Source organism: Lemur catta, chromosome 9 (genome assembly GCF_020740605.2).
Source record: "Lemur catta isolate mLemCat1 chromosome 9, mLemCat1.pri, whole genome shotgun sequence".
Classification (NCBI taxonomy): domain Eukaryota; kingdom Metazoa; phylum Chordata; class Mammalia; order Primates; family Lemuridae; genus Lemur; species Lemur catta.
In genome coordinates this window covers 25,533,394-25,554,974 of record NC_059136.1, presented here as the reverse complement: position 1 = coordinate 25,554,974, position 21,581 = coordinate 25,533,394, and the positions used below count along the sequence as shown (strand labels likewise).

Genomic DNA, 21,581 nt, shown 5'->3' with positions numbered 1-21,581 from the left:
CTGCAGCGCCCCGACATGAGGATCTGTGAGGAGGCGCACACGCCACAGAGCCAGCGGTCGCAGGGGGCGAGTGGTTTGGGCTTCTGAAATTTCTGTGATTTTTCAAATGCGGAGACTGGCTGTATGTGTCAGGACGGCAGCTGAGGAACTGCAGGGTAGTCTTAGTAGATTAGGACAAATTGAGAAGCTACCTGCTTTTTAGGAACTTTTGTCCAAAGGAGCTAGTTGGTGAGCGTCCCCAGTCGGTGGGGGACAAGGGCTCCTGGAGGGCTTTGGCAGCAGACGCAGAGGACTCGGAGTGCATCCCGGTGACTCGCCCCTTCTGTCTCTTCCAGGTTTTAGACACCTACATGTTTCACTCTTTCCTTAAAGCTCGGCTCAACAGGATGATGGACGCCTTTACCCGGATGGACCTCAACACCCAGTCTGAAGAGGACAGGTGCTTCCCCTCGTGTTTTGGACATGCAGCTCTTTGGGGGGCAAAATGCTCAAGTAACGCGGGATTATTTGGATGGATAAATGATAAATTCACCAGGAAAAGTCTTACCTTTGGAAATCCATAATGAGCTGGGTGGTGACAACCAAGCTCTTCCCTGTGTGTTTCTGTGTCCTGGGGGTTACCCTGCCGCTCCCGACGGTAGCCGAGCCCTGTGGTTCATGCCCTGGGTCCTCGTTCCTGCCGCTCTCGCATCTGCCTTCTTCCTCTTCCCCCGTTTCCCCAGCCTCAAAGCCCGCTTTCTCTGCCATCTCTTCCTTGATGCTTTTCCTGACGTACCGCAGACACGTGTCCCCTGCAGACGGTGCTCTCATCTGCTTCCCACACTGTGGTCTTTCTGGAGTACACCTGGGTCCCCCTTTGACTGCACGTGCCCAGATTTAGGCAACACGTTCTTACTGCTCTGTTTTCCACTTCTGTGCAAGAATAGCGGATACTGGTTGTTACACTGGAAAAATACTCAGTTTAGGCTTAGTCTCCAATCATCATTGTATTGTTAAAGTGTTGCTTTTTTCTACCCCAGAATAAATGGGACGCTTATAAGCCCACGAAGGCCGACAATTGAGAAAATGGCCTCGAGGAAGCCTTCGCCCCTGCACGGCACCCGCCGGCGCATGGTGGTCAGCATGCCCAACCTGCAGGACATAGCGTCGCCCGAGCTGGTGCCCCGGAACGCGTCGCTGCGGCTGATGGACACTGCGGGCTGTAGGGGCAGCAGCACAGGTGGGGAGACGCCCTTTGGGGGCCGCTTGTTTCAGAGGAAGGGAATGGGTTTGTTTTTTAGCAGCTTAGTTATTTGAAATTGTTTCAGAATACTCATTTTGCAAACTGTGTTGATTATGGAAAATTATTTCTTATCTGTATTTTCTGTCACCCAGTGTCACTGCTAAAGATAACAGCTCCGCACAGTTTTGGTGTCTTTCGCATACATGCATCGTGCTTCTGTGTGTGTGTGTGTATCATGTGTACGTGTAAAATATATATTCACATGTATAAGTGTGTAATGGGATGGATGCAGCAACGATTAGGCCCCTGCTGAGTGCCAGGCACTTTCTGGAGGCTACACAGGAGCTCGGAGCCCCTGCCCTCCTGGAGCGACATTCCAGGGGCGGGAGCGAGGTGAGCAGGTGACTGTGGAAGTGACTTTTCAGCAGAGAGGTGACTGTGTGGGGAGCCTGAGCTAAGCCTTGTAGTCTAGGGGAGGCGCACTCTGTCCACAGTGGTTGGGAGGAATTGTCGGGAGGCCTGGGGCCGCTGGTGGCCACTGGCTGCGGCAGGTGCTGAGTGGGGCCTCCCGAGCGAAGCTGCATGAGCACCACACCTCGGTGACTCCCACGGGGCGTTACCTAGCAGGGGCAGCATGTGTGAACGAAAAGGCTGCATTTCCCTTTAACAGCTGAGCGTCGGAGCTCAGAGCCAGCATCCTGGAGGCCGAAACTGGGTCTGCGTCTTCTGTGTAACCACTTCCTAGCTGTCTGACCCCGGGCAGGTTGCCTCCCTCTCTGGTCCTGCAGTTCCTCTTCTGTACAGCCCTTCGGTCTGCACTTGGCAGGTGCCCTGTGCTCACCCGCCTGGGGAGCGAACATGCTCCGCTTTCTCTGCCCTCTGATCGTTCACGCTGCAGCTCCCCAACCCTCCGTGGTCTCCCAGCCCACTGGAGCTTCTGGGAGGAGAGGAAACCAGCACCCTGTTGGCACTTAGCACCTGGGAGGCCCTTAGGTAGTATTTGTGAAAAGAGTTGGTGTGAGATGCACACCTGGTGTGAGTTGGGCTCCGGCACTTAGTAGCTGTGTGCTTGGAACAAGTGACCCAGGCTGTGGAAACCTCAGTTTCCATAGCTGCAAAATTGGAATAATAACACCCACATCCTGGAGTTGTCTTTAAGGTAAATGAAACAATGATTTTAAAGGGCTCAATCCTGCCTAACGAGTACATCTTGGCTTGTGTTATTAGCTTAATCCTCAAATGAAGTCTCAGTACCACATGTTTCAATTTAGTATTAGTAGTTTTAGCAAATAAAATTACTCAGTGAATACTAGCTACTGTTATTCTTGGGGTGCTGTGAAAGCAAAATGAGTGGCTTCTTGATCTTCCTGGGGGTATGTGGAGCTTTCTGGAGGAAGCGCACTGGTTCTTGCTTTATTTCACATCCAGGGCCCAGAAACATTGCCCGCGACAAAGTGATGTGCCAGGTGCTAACTCTATGGTTCTGTTCCCTCCATTTTTTAGTTCTGAATGTGGCCCCTAAATCCACGTACACATTCAAGATTCCAGAAATCCACTTTCCGTTGGTGAGCCAGTGTGTCCAGGCATATTACTCGGACTTCGTCACCCTGCTGAGTAAGGCCATAAACTTTCTGGCCCCTGAGAACTCTCTGCTCCTGGCCCGATATTTCTACCTGCGAGGACTTGTGCATTTGATGCAAGGACAACTGCTGAACGCCCTCTTGGACTTCCAGAATCTGTACAAAACAGACATACAGATTTTTCCTGCTGATCTGGTTCGGAGGACGGTGGAGTCCCTGTCTGCCCCCGAGCGCACCCAGGCTGAGCGGACGCCCCAGCTGAAGAGGCTCCTTAGCCAGGTCCTGGACCAGCCGGGTGAGGCCCCCAAGGCCGATGACCACGTGAAGAACTTCGAGCTGCCCAGGAAGCACATGCAGCTGGAGGACTTCGTGAAGCGGATCCAGGAATCCGGGATCGTGAAGGACACCAGTATCATCCACCGGCTGTTTGAGGCGCTGACTGTAGGTAAGAGGACGGAGGATGCTGCCGTGTGATTTACCCACCCAGAGACAGCAGTCACGTAACAGCAGGGCCAGGTGGGGTGACAGTCACAGGTGAGACCTCTGCAGTGCGATGGTACTGACTGGGCACTGTGGGGTGGGTGGTGGCTTTGAGCAGTGTCCCTCTCCCCACGTTAAAGCCAAGCTGTGCTCTTTGTGGTTGGGGGACGTGGGGATTTTTGATGGGAGCTGGGGGCTCTCCTCAACCCCGGGGGGTTGATCATCATCTGGACGGAATCATGGCCTCGGTGGAAATGCTTCAAACACACACAGCAGCACAGAGACAATGTGACAAATGCCAGGTCCTCCACCTGGATCTAACGACTGCCACGTCTCCCCGTATTTAGGCAGTGGTCTTGGGTTTTGGTGGGAGCCCTGTGTACACTTCTCCTCCCCAAGGGGAGCCACTACCCAAAACCTGACCTTCCTTTGCTGACCGTTGGCTACAGAGGGTTGTGTCCAGACACGGCATTTAGGTCCGTGTGTTTAAACCGCCTATGAATTGTGTCACATCCTGGGTATCAGTTTGCACAGTACTGTTTTATTCAATGTCATGTTCTCAAAATGTATCTGTTGCGTGTAGATCTGGTTTATTCGCTGCTGCTGTAGTGTGGGAGGAGAGTGCATTTGTGCATCCATTCCACTGTCAGGCGGTGCCCGTTGATTTTACCTTTTCAAACACTGACGCAGGGAGTGTCCCTGGGCCTGCCTGCCCAAGTGTCTGGGGATCAGTTCCTCCCAGACCCGTGTCCCGAGTGCTGTCATTTGGGCTGCGTGTTGCCTCGCTTCCCACCAAGGAGCCGCCCTGCCTGTGAGGCGCCTGCGTCCCACCTCCCAGGCAGCATCAAACTTTGCCCGTCTGGTGGGTGTGAAACGACATCGCACTGCGTTTCCAGTGAACGTCTTCACATGTGCTACGAACCGTTCTGCTTGCTTGTCTGTGAGCTGCCCCTTTTGTGGTCTTTGCCCATTTACATTGGGATAGTTCTTTTTTCCTTATTGGTTGATTCATAGGGTTTTTTGTTTTTTTTTTAAGACAGGGTCTCACTCTGTTGCCCAGGCTAGAGTGCAGTGGCGTCATAGCTGCCTGTAACCTCAAACTCCCGGGCTTAATTAAGCAACTCTCCCGGTTTGCCTCCCAAGTAGCTGGGACCACAGGCGTGAGCCACCAGGCCCAGCTAATTTTTAAATTTTATTTTATTTGTTGTAGAGACAGGGTCTCACTGTGTTGCCCAGGCAGGTCTCACACTCCAGGCCTCAAGCGATCCTCCTGCCTCAGCCTCCCAGAGTGCTGGGATTACAAGTGTGAGCCACTGCACTGGCCCGTAGGGGTTCTCTGTATACTCTGGAAAAGCCATCTTTGCTGACAATAGGCACGGCAGATATCTCCTCCTTATTATGAAATAAATACTGCAGAGTGTGGATTTGGTTGCTTTTCTTGTCTGTGGCCTCTAGAGGACACACATGCGGAGTGTGTATGTTTGTGTGTGCACTGTGTCTCTGCCTGGCAAGTGATCGGACTGTGTGTTTGCTGGTCCCTGTCTCACGGAGTTGAGGTCAGGCAGACGCTCAGGGCTCACTGCGATGAAACGCCGCGGTGCCGCCAGCAGGGCACAGTAGGACATTTGAGCATCTGTGGAGTGATCCGTGCTGCCCAGGAGTCGAGGTGGGGCTGGGCAGTGGCTGAACCGCACTGGGCACGACTGTTCTCAGGTGAGCAGAGTCCAGGAGCGCAGTGGCTCCTCGGCAGCGTCCTGGACCAGGCTCCCTCTGTCCCCTACTTGCTGCCAGCATGGCCTGTCATCCCAGTCAGGACACGGCTGGAGGACCTGGCACCACTGTCCTCCCTGCAGGAAGAGGAGGGTCTGTCCCTTTTTCGAGGCACCCCTTCCCCGCACAGTGACTTCTGCCCTCCTCTCACTGGGCAGGACCATGTCACGCGGCTGCAGCTGCAAGGGAGCCTGGGATGGTTTCACGGCTGGGCCAGGGTGGGAGGGGGCGATGTTAGGGAGGGGCTCACAGACTTGGCGATTATGCCATCAACAGCCCTGTGTCACCTTGGCCTCCTTTGTGTTGCAGATTAGGTCAGGAAATGGTCTTGATTCTGGGAAAGCTGAGCCCAAAGTTACCAGTGTGAAGTGAAGCAGCCCCAGGCATAACAATATGTGTTTTGGCCAAATGGCCGTGTATTTAAAAAAAAATTAGTATTTGGTCAAAGCTAAATGTCACTATCTTAGAATGAATTTATAAGATATAAGAATACATGAGATTTTATTCAAAAAGTTATTGTAATGTCATTATCACTCATTTTAATGGTCAAATAGGTGAAATCCACAGCCAATTGTGCAGGACTAGTATGTCCCACACTGCAGCTGCCCGTGAGGTGCCCCTGCCCAGGGACGCGGATGTGTGCGGCCTTCGACATGGCCGTGCCGAGCCTCTGATGGTGACACCACCTGCTCGCTCCCAAGATGAGCAGGAGGGGTCGTGTTGGGGGTGTGTGGGTGACAGAGAGAGGCCAACAGTTAGGCATTTTTGTGAAAATTGGAGGCAGATGGGGAATGAGCACGTCTGTGTGGGCATGTGCAGCAACCATGTGCGTGAGTCGCTGTGATTGCATGGCGGCCGTGGCTGTGGACCCCCGCAGCTGTGGTGTGCACAGGGGTGGGTGTGCACAGTGGCTGTGGGCACGCACTGTCCGGTTCTGCTGCAGCCCTGGTGGTGTGAAGCCGCGGGGAGTGTTGCTTCCTGCCCGATGGGGCGCCTTGGTCTGGCTGCTCCTCCCTCAGCTGGGCTTTCTGGAGTCCTGAGACGCCCGGAGCCCCCCAGGCCCCTCACGCCTGAGGCCAGCACTGGTGGTGGTCTGTGAGAGGAAGGCGGTTCAGGTTCTGGTGACACAGGCTTTGTTCCATGTGGTCCCAGTGACTCTGCTGTGGATCTGCCCTGAGTGGCACAGGGGACGGGACCCTTGGCTCCGGGCTCCACGTCAGATCTCTTGGACCGCAGCTCTCATGAAGTAATGGTGCTGCGCCCTCACTCTCACTGCTCTGCTCCTGTTGCCCTGTTTCTTGGGCTTTTCCTTGCTTGGCTACTTAACCTAAAGATTGTCTTAGTGATGTTGGTTAATATTACAAGGGCTTCCGATTTAAATCCAATCACTCAGAACCCTTGGGAAGTGTAGACTGAGATGCTCCAACCAAAAGCAGGTGTGTTGAATAGTATTTCTAAAATGGAAGAGGGATGCTGGCATGGGGACGCCCTGCACACTCTCTGTGACCCCGATGACCTTGCCACCCAGCACAGGGGGCTGCAGAGACCTGGCCTGCCAGGCCCTGTCCCCTGGAGTGCACAGATATCCTTGTTCTTTGTCCTCTTTGGTGGCTTCTTTTTAAATATCACACAGTGTGTTGATGGAATAAACCCAAACTCTGTAAAATAATTTAAAAAGGTTTATTCTGAGCCAAATATGAGTGACCATTGGCCAGGCAACATAGTCCCAACAGGTCTTGAACAAAAATGTGCCTGAGGTCATAGTTTGGTTTTACACGTTCATGGAGACAGGAATTGCAGGTAAAACCATAAGTCAGTACGTGGAAGGTTTACGTTGGTTCAGCCTGAAAAGGTGGGACATGTCAAAGCAGGGCTTGCAGGGGATTCTGTAGTTGGCAACGGGTTGGAAGGGTCAGGCTTTTTCTAAAGACTGGGAGTCAGCGGAAGGGGACGCCTGAGTTAAGTTAGGGGGTCTGCTGTGCCCTGTGACGCTACCCCAGTCAGGTTGGAAAGTGAGCCACGTTATACCAGGTTAATAAAACCCATTTGATGAGATTGTATCATTTCTAGGCATGACTCACCAGGCTTCTTAGAAAGGAATTTGGGCAAGAGAGAAAAAAAGTCAGAGTTCAGTCCTCAGTGCATAGATACCCTTATTGTTGTAGATTTCTGTTCAGAGCTGGTGACTTTCAAACTTAAAAAAAAAAAAGTATGCAATTTACAACCATTGTAAACCAATCAGAAAATACAGATAAGCAAAAAGAAAAAGAATTAATTTGAAATCCCATCACCTGGTGGAGGTTTTCGCACAAACATGCTGGCGCCTGCACGCTGTGTGGTGAAGCCTGACCTGGTCATCGCAGATCCTGTGGCGCCACAGTCCCCGCTGTGCAGGAGCAAGACGCAAGCGTCAGCCCATGACAGCGCCACCACCCCTTCACGGGGCGCGCCTCTTACAAGTTGCTGCTGTGACCACTGAGTCGTCCCAGGCTCAGTTGTGACCACAAGAGCAAATTCTCTTGATAACTGTCACCATTGACACTTTGTTATGGAGTCAGAGCAGGGACAGGGCTGAGGTGGGACTTTGGCCACATTTTTTGCTGTTTCAAATTGGGGCTTTTAGACAGGTTGGGGACGGGGAGGATACAGGTCCTGTCCTCTCAAGCAGTGACAGCAGACCCACAACACGTGGCAGCACAGCTCTGAGTGGACCGTCTGCCTGGCCTCAGTGCCCGGCTCTACCAGCTCCATGCCTCAGTTTCCCGATTTGTACCTCATAAGATGGTTGTGAGGATTCAGTGGTATCCTGTGTACAGTGTGTTACGTAGCCAGTGTTTCTAGATGTGGTGGTGCCATAAGGGAAGTGTGTGCATAGTTCGGTAGTGTTCTGGCCAGGATGATTCTGCCTTGTCAGGGAAGGCTGCACATGGGTGTGTTTACCTGGGTATTGAGGGATGGGTAGGAGTTTTCTGGGCTGAGCAGCCAGGAGAAGTGTGTGTGTGCAGAGATATAACAACACGGCCTCTTTTGGAACATACTTGGTATGGCTGGAATGTAGGGTGTGAAGGGGAGGAGGGGTCTGATCCTGGAGGAATTTGGGGCTTGGTGTAGATAAGGAGCCCTGAAGTGTCTGAACAAGGGAACTCCTGCTTGCAGTTTAGAGCAGTCATTCTGAGTGCCAAGTAGAGTAGGCTGTGAGCAGGGGCGGCTGTGAAGGCAGGAGCCACTGAGGGGCATGTTCCTGGGCAGGACTGAAGGGGGCCTGCTGCCTGTCGGGGGACAGGGAAAGGAACAGGCTCAGGACATGGAGGCAGATGTGAGCCAAGGCAGGGACAGCAGCAGGGAAAGGTTAGGGGATTAGGACTGGCAGGACTTACTAGCAGTTGCCTGGGATTTGAGGGTCTTCCCATCTCCAGTTTACAGATAAGGAAGCAGGTTCATTCAGTGTCTTGTCTGAAGTTGCACTGCTAAGAAATAGTGATGTTGGGCTTCAGACTTGGGGCTGTCGCCAACTTCCGAGCCCATGACTATTGGACATTTGGGAAGGTTATTGCATCAACTAAGATGATCTTGATTGCAAACAATAAAACTGAATTATTTCCTCACAACCAAGGAGTACCGAGGTAGGGCAGGTTCCAGGCAAGGCTGATCTGGTGGCATGGGAGTGTCCCCAAGGATATGGTCTCTCCAGTGTTATCTTTGTCGTAGGACTGGCTCCCCTCCTGGCCCTAGGATGGTGGCCACCAGTTCCCGGGATGAGGAAGGTCTTTGCCACCATAAGAGAAGAGAGTGTCCTTGCCCAGAGCATGAGGGGCCTGGTGGGCTCTGGGAGACTCAGGACTCCAGACAGCCCAGCTGAGGGAGGGGTACCCAAATCCTGAGTTGCTGTGGCTACCTGGCCTGGTCACATGGCCATCCCCGAGTCAGGGGCTCAGCGCAGACCGCGTGCCCACCCCTACACCTGGGGCTGCCGGGGGAAGTGCCTGGAAAAGGTCCTCCGAGGCATCTTCCATCCAGGTAGCCCTGCGTGTTGCGCCACCTGCTGACAGGCTGGGGTAATGCGCTATTTCTTAAGGTGATGCAGAAGTTCCTGCCCCTCCCTCCCTATGTGGCTGTAAGATGTCCTTCTTTTCTTCTTAAGGGCAGCAGAAACAAATCAACCCAGAAACATTCAAAGATTTCTACAACTGCTGGAAGGAGACGGAAGCAGAGGCCCAAGAGGTCAGTGTGCCTTGGTCGGTGATGGAACATCTGGATAAAAACGAGTGTGTTTATAAGCTGTCGAGCTCCGTCAAGACAAGTCTGGGTGTTGGCAAGATCGCCATGACCCAGAAGCGCCTGTTCCTCCTGACCGAAGGGAGACCAGGCTACGTGGAGATTTCTACCTTCAGGAATATAGAGGTAAGGGGAGCACAGACACGGGTCCACATTTGTTTAGAGGGAACAGCTGGAACAGGCTACCAGGTACTCGCCGCGGTCCTTGTGCGAGCCACGTGCCTTCTCGTTCCTCGGCTTGCTCATCTGTAAGATGGGCATGATCATGGTACCTTCCTAGTAGCATTGTCGTGAGGATTGAATAGATTCAGCATGTAACGTGCTCAGAGCAGGAACTGTTGGTCTCCTGCTGATTTTCTAACACAACTGACTTGCATTTGGGAGGCGAGAAGTAAGCAGCAATGCAGGCTGGACTTACAATTGGAGAAAAACAGGAGAATCACAGAAATTAATTCATCCATAAGATATTTATTGAGAAACGGCCATGTGCCAGCCTCTGTGAGCTACTATATCTCACGTTTTTTAATCATGCTCCTACCCTGCACATGTTGTTTATTTTATAACAATTTAAGGGTTTCCTAACAGTTTTAATATTAGATTTCAGAGACAGTCATTTACCCTGTGAAGGAAATCCGATTTATCTTATGCCCTATAGTTATTTCCCCAAATTTAGGAGGGCTCCGAGAGGCACGTTGGGTGTGTCAGTGTCTGTGTAGTCGGCTGCCGGGTAGTCAGGGGAACAGGAGAGGCAGGGAAGCCACAGTTGCAGCCATGGGAAATGTCAGGCCTGAGGTCCGCATCCCTTGCTGTTTTCCTCCAGGTTGCTTTCCCACGCCTGCTTTGGCAGCCTTTCTCCTAGAATTCCAAAGAAAGAGAAGTATTTAAGGGTGTGAATGAATGCACCGCCTTTAAACACTGGCCAAGTCCCTGTGCGTGGATCGGTGTAGACACACCACTGCCAAGTCCTGCAGGCCATCCATCTTCTCTGCCACCCCCCCGGGCACTGCCCAGGGCACGGCCAGCAGGAGAGCGGTGGTTTAGACCAGCTGTTCCTTCATTTCAGAGCTTCCTTTGCTTTCTTCCTCTCATTAATCCAGATGTTCTTTGCATGTGATTTTACTTTTAATTCTCTTTTCTTTTTCTGCCTCTGTAGGAAGTCAGATGTACCACAGTCACTTTTCTACTTCGGAAAATACCCTCTTTGAAAATTAAAATGGTGTTCAAGAAAGAAGTCTTTGAAGCTAACCTTAAAACAGAGTGTGACCTTTGGTACCTGATGGTGAAGGAGATGTGGGCCGGGAAGAAGCTAGCCGATGACCACAAGGTGCGAGACACGGGGTCTCCCTTGCCCTTTCCTGCAACGAGCTCAGGGCGCATCTCGCCACCGTAGGGGCCCGCACGGCAGCGCTCAGCTGTTAGCTCAGCGGCTCCAGCCTTGGTCCTCTAAGTAAATAAGTGGATTAGATGGGGTCCCGACAGGAGGCACTGGACATACTGCAGTTTGCATGACCCGGCTGAAGGCCTCGTGGCCCCTGGGAAGGCCGTGGTGAGAAGATGCAGCGGCCGGCAGAGCCGTGCGGGTCGGCCATGGCACTGCTGCCCTGCCCTTTCTCATTTCCCCTCCACGCCCCCTCCGTTACAGTGACGTCCCAGCGAGCGAGGGCTGGGAGCTGGACTGTGCTGATGTCCACTCTGGCAGGTCACAGGTGGGTGTTGAGGGCACACCCTGCTCTGAGCCCCTCTCCGCCCTGCACCTGCACAGGAGGAAGAGTTCGGCAGGGGTAGGACTGGATCCCTTCAACAGGTTGACATCCTAGGCACTTCTATACCTTGACAATTTACAGTACATTGATGGCTTTGGTCATACCAAATGACTAACGTATCGTGGTGAAGGATCCTCTGGCAGAAGTAATGATGGGGGGCGGGGAAGGCACTTGTCCTGCCTGATGGCAAGACACAGCGGGAAAACACATTCAAAATGGGCAAAGACTGTGACTGGGGAACTCACACAGGTCATGAGGTTATAAAGAGACGCATGGCCCCTCTGGTCATCAGAGAAATGCAGGGGACGGTGGCACGCGCCACAGTGGCCCTGCTAAGCAGTGCAGACTGGCCAGTGTCAGCGCTGCTGTTCCTGGCGGGAAGTTACCAGTCCGGGGGGAGAGGCACGGGGTCCTTCCTGAGCTTCCAGGGTTCTGTGGGTTTTGGACAAGCCATTTGATTTCATGCCAACTGGTTTACTTGGTGTAAACCTGCACAAACTAAAGCCCGTGGGTTGGTGGACCGTGTTTTGTAAATAAAGTTTTACTGGGACGTAGTTGTCCTGTTTGTTTACAAAATGTTCGTGGCTGCTTCTGTGTTGCAATGACAGGCACAGCCCAGTAGTCACCCGGAGATTTTATGGCCCACAAAGCCTAAAAATATTTACTACGTGGCCTTTGCAGAAAACGTTTGCCGATCCCTGGCATAAACAATTGGTATCTGTCCTAAATAAGAGAAAAAAAATATGACATAAAACCCAAATTCATCATTTAAACTCTTCATATTACTTTGAAAAAAATACACCTTTAGAAGTATTGTTTTACATAACGTGACAACGTCATGTAGTTCACTGGTTTCACTGGTTGTTGTTGTGTTGAAATGCATGTTTCTGTCCTAGGACCCTCAGTACGTCCAGCAAGCGCTGACCAATGTCTTGCTGATGGACGCTGTGGTTGGCACGCTGCGGTCCCAAAGCGCCATCTACGCCGCCTCCAAGTTATCTTACTTCGACAAGATGAAGAGCGAACGTAAGATGAGTGTGTGCTTGACGGAGCAATGTTGTCCTGAATGTGTGTCTTAAGTGGTTTTATCCAGTCGACATTTGTTTTATTAAACTGATCCCAAATTTCTTAATTTTTTTCTTTTATACTTTTCAATTTAGTTCTGAATACCACATATTATTCTGTATCTTTCCTGTTTTTACTTGACAGTGTTCCTTGGAGCTCTTTGCTCGTCAGGGCACACTGAGGCACCTTGTAATTTAAAGTCTGGGTAGCATCCGATTGGGCATGGTAAGGTGTTTGCTGTGAGTCTCAGTCGCAGACAGCAGGCTTTCCTCTGGCTGGCGCAGGTGGATGGAAATCTGCGGGCAGCTGTTGAGGGGTTCAGGAACTCTCTGGCCTGGTCAGAGAGCTGGTCTCGGGGCTTGCAGAAGGAACACCCCCCCACTGAGAAGCTGGGGACCCTGTGTGCATGGTTGGCCTGTTGGCTGGTGGACTCCCCACCATGTGAGTGAGGAGAGGCCCCGGATGTCAAGATCTTTTTTTTTTTCGTCCAGTCAGTTCCCCAGACAGGAGTTCTGCAGTCTCCTTGCTGTGGGTTTATGTGTGACTGTCTCATTCTAGAACCACACGGAGGTTGGGGCTGGGCTCAAAGTTTTTTGGAAGATGATCTTCAAGTCTAGGATTTTCTGGTCTTTTTATGTCTAAATAGTATGCATTGTTTAATGTACGACATCCTGTCTGTTCATCAGTTGGACATTTGTATCATTTCTGTGTTTGGGCGCCATGAATAATGCTGCATGAACATTCATGGACGTTTGCTTGCATTTCTCTTGGGTGTCTACCTAGGAGACTCTGGCTTTGTAAAAGGTTGTCCCAGAATGAGGAAAAACAACCCTCAGTTATGTGTTTATTGACGTCGGCATGTTTTACTCTCTTTGTGACGTCTGTCACGAGCTGTGGGACCCCTTCTGCTCCTGGCCACAGCATCGCTCCCTCACAGGACCCAGGGGACCTGGAACCGTGGCAGAGCCAGAACGCTCAGGGTGTCCGGGTTGCCACAGACCTGCTGGAATGACCCGAGATGCTTTTGTCCAACAGTCCCAGAGCCAAACACCAATTGCTCTTCATTTTCCTTAGCTGGGAACAAAGTCAAGTAAACCCCACACTTCAGCTGTTTGTGTCACCCCGAACTGACACGCAGCCTTTGTGCAGCGTTCCTAGAAAGCCTCTAGCTCGTCTGCAAACAGTTTACAGAGGCACAGTGGCGACACTTGGCAAGTGACAGCTCACTGTCTGTCCTTGCCTGCCAGTCGTGTGATGGCAAAGGAGGAGCCATCGGAGCTCGGCGTCAGGGTCACAGAGCTCGCTGGAGTTCCTGATCCTCGTTAACAAATTATGAAACATTTTCCTGTGCGTGAAGCTTTCTGAGGCGAAGCTGCATGACACACGGTCCTGAGCTTAATTTAATAGCTTAGGGTCAACTCATGACGGAAGGTCTAACAATGCACGAAATTGAATAATAACAGAAGACTTAATGACTCGGGGTGTTGGCACAGAAGCCAGTTAGCGCTTACCGTGTTCTGGTGCAGCTGCCAGACCCACGTGGGGTCCTGCTCACCCACCTGCTCGTGGGGTGACCTTCAGCCGTCACCGAATGTCAATGCATTTCAGTTTTCTCATCTTTCTAAAAATGGGGTGATGGGATCAGTCTTGTCGGATTGTTGTGAGTGTAGTAAGATGCAGGAAGGGAAGCGGCACCTAAGGGACAGCCCCAGACTTCGGTGACTGAGTAGCAGGGAGGCCCTGCAGGTGCCCACAGGTGGGCAGAGGGGCCATGTCACAGCAGTCTGGTCTCAGGAGACTCTGGGCCAGGGCCGTTTTCAGTTTTGTCTGGAAATGTTGTTGGAGAGAGGAGCGCGGAAGAATGTCCTCCAGTGCGATGGCTTTTAACTGGGGGTGACTTTGCACCCCGCCCCGGGGGGAGGCATGTGGCAACGGCTGGGGATATTTGTGGTTGTGTGTGGGCTGCTCCTGGCACCTCGTGAGCAGAGGCCAGGGACATTACTCACGTCCCACGTGCACAGGGTGCGGGCCACCCCCCGCAGCATAGAATTATCCAGCCCAAAATGTTCGTGTTCTGAGGTGGAGAGACTGTGCTCGGGGCTAGATCTCTGGGTCTCAACCTGGGAATACGTCATGAGCGATATTTTAAATCTCCACCCAGCCTTCGTTATGTGATGGTCGAGCGTGGCTGGACATCAGAGTAGGTGGCTTGGGGGCTGAGGACAGGGCTGTGTCTGAACAGAGGTGGCGAGGGGCGTTTGAGGGGCGTCCCCCAGCAGGGGAGCGAGCAGCGGGGCCTTCAGTGCCCGACCTCAGTGAGAGCTTCCTCTTCACAAGTGATGGAGTTTCCCCCACACTGGGGTTCTAGACAGAGCAGATTTACGCGGCTGTGGGAAAGTGTCGGTGTCCTTCGTGTCTGGGAGGGGAACATTCACGGTGTGTGTCTTTCAGTGCCCATGACGGTCCCCAAGACAACCTCGGAAACACTGAAGCACAAAATCGACCCTTCAGCTGGAGAGACGTCCCCGCAGGCCATCGATACCCTGTTGTACACGCCAGGTACAGACGTCGCTTGGTGTTTATTGCTGTGATTTTAAAAAATAATCTGATAAATTTAGATTTGGGTTCAAGGTCAGCCCTGAAGTGAAAGAGGAGACAGCATCATGGCATAAATGTGGACAAAACATTTATCTGCCTTTTTTTATTTTTTTGAGACAGGGTCTCGCTCTGTCACCAGGCTAGAGTGCAGTGGCATAGTCACAGCTCACTGCCTCCTCCGACTCCCGGGCTGGAGCCATCCTCCCGCCTCGGCCTCCCAAAGTGCTGGGATCACAGGCATGAGCCACCACACCTGGCCTTTTTTTGCTTTTTGAGGTGAAGTCCTGAGCGATGCGTGTGAGGCTGTCACAGCTGCTCCCTGGACGTGGCCTGGTGAGGAGCAGGGCCGTGGGGGAACCAGGAGAGACTGGAGCGGGGCTCGCCCCCAGCACGGGAATCCTCCTCCAGAGTCACCGTCCCTCATGTCCTACAGCAGCGGACAGTTTATAAAGCACTTGCGCTCACGTTATTTCCCTATGAAGTTATTTAATCTGGTCCCATTGTCATTGTGCTAAGGTGGTGGCACCTCAGATAGTTGTTGTCATAGGAACTGGACAGACACGGGACCTTTGCTGCTTGGAACATGTGACAACACGATTCTTTCCCGCCGGGGGCTGTGCATCTGCCTTCTGTACGCAGAGCGGCTAGTTCCCTGCAAGTCGTGTGAGGACGAAGACAGGAGAAGAAAATGGGCGCGACCGCGGGTCTGTGTGTAAACAAAGCCCCCCGCTGTGTTGTGGGTTTACAACTGTCAAGAACAGTTTCATTGAATTCTGACGTAAAGAATTGCAGCAGGGGAGTTTTCACAGAGGGTTTATGGTGTGGAAAACAAAGGAACTGAGCTCTGGGCAGAAAAGAATTTTAAAATCCAGTTTACAGAGTATTCGTGTCTGAAGGGGCGGACAGTGTGTCACAGATGCGCTCCACGACCCTCACGGGCACGTCCCGCGGCCCCGCAGAGCTCACGTTCCAGAGGGGCCACAGGCCCACGGTGAGGAATCTCCCAGTGGGAGAGACCAGGACATCGTTCGTCATGGCATCTCATCTGAAAGTGAGGGTTTTTAGGTCGCCGTCAATTCCCCTCAGATTAAAGCTGGCCGGACCCTGGGCTTCCCGTCATGAGGGGCTTATTCAGACCCGCCGTCCCTCTGAGAATGTCTACAAGGGACATTCGTGAAGAATAACTAAGTTGCTTGTTCCTGTGCTGCGGCTGAGAAGCCGGTAGCTGACAGAGCTTTCGCCAGCCTTGTGGGGCCCCCGGGAAGGGTTCCCCGGGAAGTCAGGAGAACCACCCCTAGGCGCTGCAGGCAGGTGTCACGCCAGCTCGGGCCCTGGCGGGGTGGGGCGTGCATCTCAGGGGGCAGCATCTCCCCCAGGGAGCTGACAGACCCATGGAGTTAGTGCCCCCAGAAGGACTGGCCAACCTCCGCTTCCCGATTTCCCACAGGAGGCAGTGCGGGGCAGGGGCGGGCAAGGCTGCCTTCACCGCTAGCGGTGGTGGGACACTGTTTCCACGTGGAAAGTCGGGACTGAGCCCCTCGGACTGCACACAGCGATCAGTTCCTAGTGGGGTGAAATCTAAATGCAAACAGTAAAAGCAAACAAACATGAGTAGCTAAAGTGAGCACATTTCTAGAAGATAGTAGAGAAGAATATATTCATAACCCCATGGTATAAAACTATTAATACTAACCATAAAGGAAAGGACTGATGAATTTGACATTAAAATCAATGATTTTAGAAAGATACTTTAAATAAGGTGAAAATGCAAGTTACAGACTTGGAAAGGATGTTTACAGCACAATAGAATCAGTTAGGGTTTATATCAAGAAGAACAGAATGACTAACCATGCGCAGTGGCGGCACCTGTAGTCCCAGCTACTTGGGAGGAGGCGGGAGGATCGGTTGAGCCTGGGGGTTCGAGGCTATAGTACGCTACGATTGCACCTGTGAGCAGCTGCTGCACTCCAGCCTGGGCAACATAGTGAGACCCCATCTCAAAAAAAAAAAAAAAACCAACAATATAGAACAGCTACAAATTGGGGAGAATGAGACAACTCAGTTCAAAAATTGGTAAGAGACATAGACACTTCACAAAAGAAGATATCCAAATGGCCAATTAAAGCCATCGGCTTCATTAGCAATTAGGGAAATACAAACAAAACCACAGTTTTAAAAAACCAGAATCTTCACACCCTTACAGTGGCCAAAACTAAACAGATCGACACTACTGAGTAGTGTTGGTGCAGGTGTGGGCCGCAGGGCTCCGCTGCACTCTGGGCGAGGGCGTGAATCAGCGGCAGCGCTGCAGCCCTGCAGCGGCCTCTCCAGCCCCTGCTTCTGTGCCCAGGCCCACCCGCCCTCCTCCTGTGCCCTCTGCCTCCAACGCTGTTCTCTAGTGAACCTCACTCACCCTCAGGTCCTGTCTCAGCAAAGCTCCCCAGTCCTGTGTCCCCAGGGCGCCTGGCTCTGATTCTGTCTGGCAGCTCCTAAGACTAAGTGACAAGAGGTGGGGCAGTGTCAGGTTCGCTCATCTTGGCATCTCCAGCACCCTGGCGCTTAGGAGGTGCCCAGTCACACCCAAGGGATGGCACGAATCCCTGCTGATGCATCAAGAGCTTCTCTTTCAGGCATTTTCATGTTCACTCCTCTTTAGGGCACCTTGACCCAGCCGAGAAAGTTGAGGACACTCACCCCAAACTCTGGTGCGCTCTGAACAACGGCAGAGTGATTGTGTACGACGCTTCCTCGTGGACAGTCCACCAGCACTGCTTTAAAGTGGGCACTTCCAAACTGGTGAGTAACCGAAGCGCCAGGCAAGTCAGGCTGTGTTAAGTCAGCGCAGATCTGTGAGGCCTGCACGCGTCCACCCACACACGACAGCAGGACGCACATTATTCCGCAGCGTCACTCGGTTTCAGTAGGCAGGAGGCCTTTAATTTCTATCTTGAGTGTTTGAATTAAATGTAAGCTGGTTCCCGCCTTTTACTTACACATCTTTATTGAGGGAGAAGAGAACGCCTTTGACTCCCCCATCTAAAAGCCGTCAGTTGCCCACATGCCGCGCCTGCGATGTTCTGTGTGAAGGCTGCTGTCCAGCTGACACTGTGGCAGCCTGGTGGCCACCCCTCCGCCCTGCGTCCCGGGCAGCAGCGAGGCCGGGGGCCAGCAAGACTCACAGTGTCCACTCGTCACCCATTATTCCTTCACATAAAAGCAAGCCTGAATTTTTTCTGGTGATTTTACAGGTACAGCTGTTAATACACTTTTGGTAATAAGTTCTGGGCACTGCCTGAGTGTCAGCTCTTGCACACATCGCGGTAGCTCGAGTGTGGAATCCGGGGCCCCGTCTTGCTGGTCTCCCCAGGGCCCTCGGCAGCCCCTCCCACCTTGAGACCATTTCTGGAGCATTTCCCCTTCCCGCCCCTCCATGTGCCCTCGCGGTGGCTCACGGGACATCTTCCCCTGCTTTGCTGGCATGGGACCCCCTCGCTGTGGCTGCGCGTCCTCCGTCCATCTGCCTGTTGTGTGTGTGCAGGCGTTCTTATGGCCCACGTTTAAATTGCATTTTATACTTCGCAAAATATTTTCCCATTGATGCATCTACTGCCTGGTGGGCTTTATCCTATTCAAGATACTCTGTGGATATAAAAGCCACTGCCCCAGGGATCTTGCTAGGGAAATCATGCCTCACTCCTTGAATGTGATAGAACCTATTTTTTTATACGTGTAATCTGAAAAGAATGATCTAGTGAAGTGTATATACCAAAGCACGTGTCAGGCACTGTTTAGTATCAGTTTTGATGGCTGTGTTCCCTCATCTAGAGATAATATGACAAGCTGTGGCACAGAACATGCTTTTGAAACTGCTATCAAACAGAAATATTGTGAATTCAAACACATTTTGCTGAGAGGGTGAAGATCACTCTTACATGCCTGAATGGCAAACTTTGCATGTTAGCAAGATAGGAAATTGCCAAATTATTTCCTCCCCATATTCAAATAACAGGTCTCAGATGATAAAGTAACAGGATCCATGATATAATAAATTAACGTTTTAAAAAAGTCTAATAATGCTTTAGACCAAACCAAAAAAAAAAAAAAAAAAAGAAAAAGAATTTAAGGAAATTGTTCTTATTCTAAATTTATGTTTTTTCTGTTTGTTTTTAGTTATAAGCATTTCAAAGACTTTTAAATAGTAGAATAACTTTAAAAATCCTAGTTAAAATAAAACCAAAAGGTTGCATTTTATAGCAGTCTCTGCTGCCTTCCGATCAGGCCAGTAACATTTAAAGCAACAAGTTAGCCCAGTTATGTGAAAATATCTTCCTGCTAGTTTTATAGAGATATTTCATACCATTTGACAAGAAATAAACTTGGATGATATTTCATGAAAATGCTGCTTCCTCTGAAATTTGAAGTTCAAAGTAGTTTATCTAAGACATCTTATCTTGAGGTCACTAACGAAAAATACTTTACTAAAATTATACCCATCCTCAAGTAGATGCCTAAAAAGAAAGGGCTCTTTTAAGTGAATGATGCTGAAATCAGCAGGTTAATGCCCTTTTCTAAATTATGGGAATACTTAACTGCTACAGTTAAAATTGTCAGTTTTTGTAAGAGCTTTCTTCTGACTTAAGAGAAGTAACAATTAACCACCATCGATATTATCTAGTATGATATCTAGTACCACATCCACCAAAGCTAGCACTGCATCTAGTCCTCAGCACCTGTCAACATGATGTAACTTTTGTTCTTCGACATCTATTTGCATTTGAAAATCTGAGACATTTGTTCAGCTATCAGCAAAATGTTGCACATATCATGGATGAAGACAGGAAAGGTAATCACAAAACTAAAGCAGAAACAGCAAAGCCACTAGCTAAATGTCTGTGTCTGATTCTGCCCCGGGAGTTCCAGGTGAGACGTAGGGAGAGTAGGGAGAGCAGCTCAGGGATGCGTGGATTGGTGGGACGGGCAGTCGAGGACAGCTGTATGCCACTTGTTTAGGTGACTTTCCTAACTCTTCCACGTTTGAATCCTCAGTTTATGATTTCAGAAAGCCCACAAGTAGCCATTGGCTGTTTTGCGAAGTCGGAACCCTGGGAACACCCCGTCTGGCCACAAAGGGCACAGGCAGTTTGTTGTCGACAGTGGCTCTCGTTGTTGGGGAGACTGTTTGCCAACTAGGCCACGCGCTAAAGCTCACCTGTAACCTCCCACACAGACACTCACGGCGCTTTCCTGGTTACCCACAGACGTGCACGTGCAGAGTGGGAGGACAGTCGAGTCGCCCGATGTGCACATTCCCAGCCGGGTTGGACCAGGCGGCACTCTGCCTCCTGGGCTCAGCTCACGCTGGCGACAGGTGTCCTTCCTGTGGCCCGTTAGTGCCACGGTTTTCACACTTTTGTGCTTTTTGTTGGTGATTTTGCTGTTTAAAGTGACCCTCAGCCATAATGCTGAGGTGCTGTCTAGTGTGTTAAGCACAAGGAGGCTGTGGCGTGTCCCCTGGAGGAAACGCCTGGGCTGATGCGCTCTGTTCAGGCAGGATTGAGGGTGCTGTTGGCCGTGAGTTCGATGTTAATGAATCAATGTACGTATACAAACAAGGTGTCCTGGCCGCTGCGGTGGCTCACGCCTACAATCCCAGAGCTTTGGCAGGCCGAGGCCGGAGCATTGCTTGAGCCCAAGAGGTGTGCTGGTGCCACTGAACTCCAGCCTGGGTGACAGAGCCAGACCCCACCTCTAAAATAATAGAAATAAATAAGGTGTCTTTTAAACAGAAGCACACACAAAACAAGGTTGTATACTGATGGATTGATGAAAACATTATAACCCTCACCCCGCATGTCCCCTGGGTGCTCTGGTTCAGTGTTGGTGGCAAATGTACATTAGTAGGACATAAGCACCGCGGAGGTCGAGGGTGGACTGTGTGCTCATTTTCCCTTGGCCTCCGTCAGAACTGCATGGCGATGGTGGAGCAGAACCAGGTGTGGATCGGCTCGGAGGACTCCGTCATCTACATCATCAATGTCCACAGCATGTCCTGCAACAAGCAGCTCACGGATCACCGCTCCAGTGTCACGGGCTTGATTGTGCAGGACGGAAACAAGGCGCCCAGGTGCGGGTGGGCTCTGCTGGGAGAAGGAATGGTTTGGCTCTTGGGTGGGGCAGGGTCGGCAGAGGGTGGGGTTCCCAAAGGCTCCGAGGGGTGCAGAGGGACGCAGGTCTGGAACGAGGAAAGCCCGGTGATGTTCTTGGTCTGTTTCTGCTCACGGGTGCAGAGAAATGCGTTTCTCCTGTGAGACCGTCCCAGGCTGAGCGTGGCAGTAACTGGTACCCGCACTCGCCTCCCTGCTGAGTCATCCCGGGGCGTGGTGGCCTGTGGCAGCCCGGGAGGGTCACACCCCTGGGGAGATAGGCCGATTGTGACATCAGAAGGCTGGAGTTGTGTGTGGGCTCTCCTCGGTTTTCAGTGTTGCCTCCGTTTTACAGATGTCACTGTATCCCCAGCCCACCCCCGAGAAAAGTCACCTGCAGGCCAGCAGCTGTAGCCTCTGGCCAGGACTGAAGTGGGGGCCTCGTCCTGCCCAGCCGAGCCTGCCAGCTTCGGAGTGCTCTGGCAAAGCACTTCCAGGTGGTGGTCTTCAGTCCAAGTACCCTAATTCTTTTTGTTTTCTGGGGTTTTTTGTTTGTTTGTTTTCGTTTTTGAGCCGGGGGTCTCACTCTGTTGCCCAGGCTGCAGTGCAGAGTCATCATAGCTCGCTGCAGCTCCAACTTCTGGGCTCAAGTGCTCCTCCAGTCTCAGCCTCTCGAGTAGCTGGA

At 51.7% G+C, this 21,581-nt stretch overlaps 1 protein-coding gene across 2 annotated transcripts in view; it reads left to right on the top strand.

Annotated features, from left to right (window-relative positions):
• The window catches only part of DENND3 (DENN domain containing 3), a 59,990-nt gene that overhangs the window by 29,085 nt on the left and 9,324 nt on the right, over window positions 1-21,581 (top strand). For both annotated transcript variants that reach the window (XM_045560791.1, XM_045560790.1), the window contains 9 exons: window positions 336-439; window positions 1,020-1,219; window positions 2,726-3,247; window positions 9,194-9,453; window positions 10,481-10,651; window positions 11,987-12,116; window positions 14,607-14,714; window positions 17,410-17,549; window positions 20,717-20,877. In XM_045560791.1, the coding sequence (XP_045416747.1) occupies window positions 336-439; window positions 1,020-1,219; window positions 2,726-3,247; window positions 9,194-9,453; window positions 10,481-10,651; window positions 11,987-12,116; window positions 14,607-14,714; window positions 17,410-17,549; window positions 20,717-20,877 (1,796 nt within the window). The remainder of the gene's footprint in view (window positions 1-335; window positions 440-1,019; window positions 1,220-2,725; window positions 3,248-9,193; window positions 9,454-10,480; window positions 10,652-11,986; window positions 12,117-14,606; window positions 14,715-17,409; window positions 17,550-20,716; window positions 20,878-21,581) is intronic.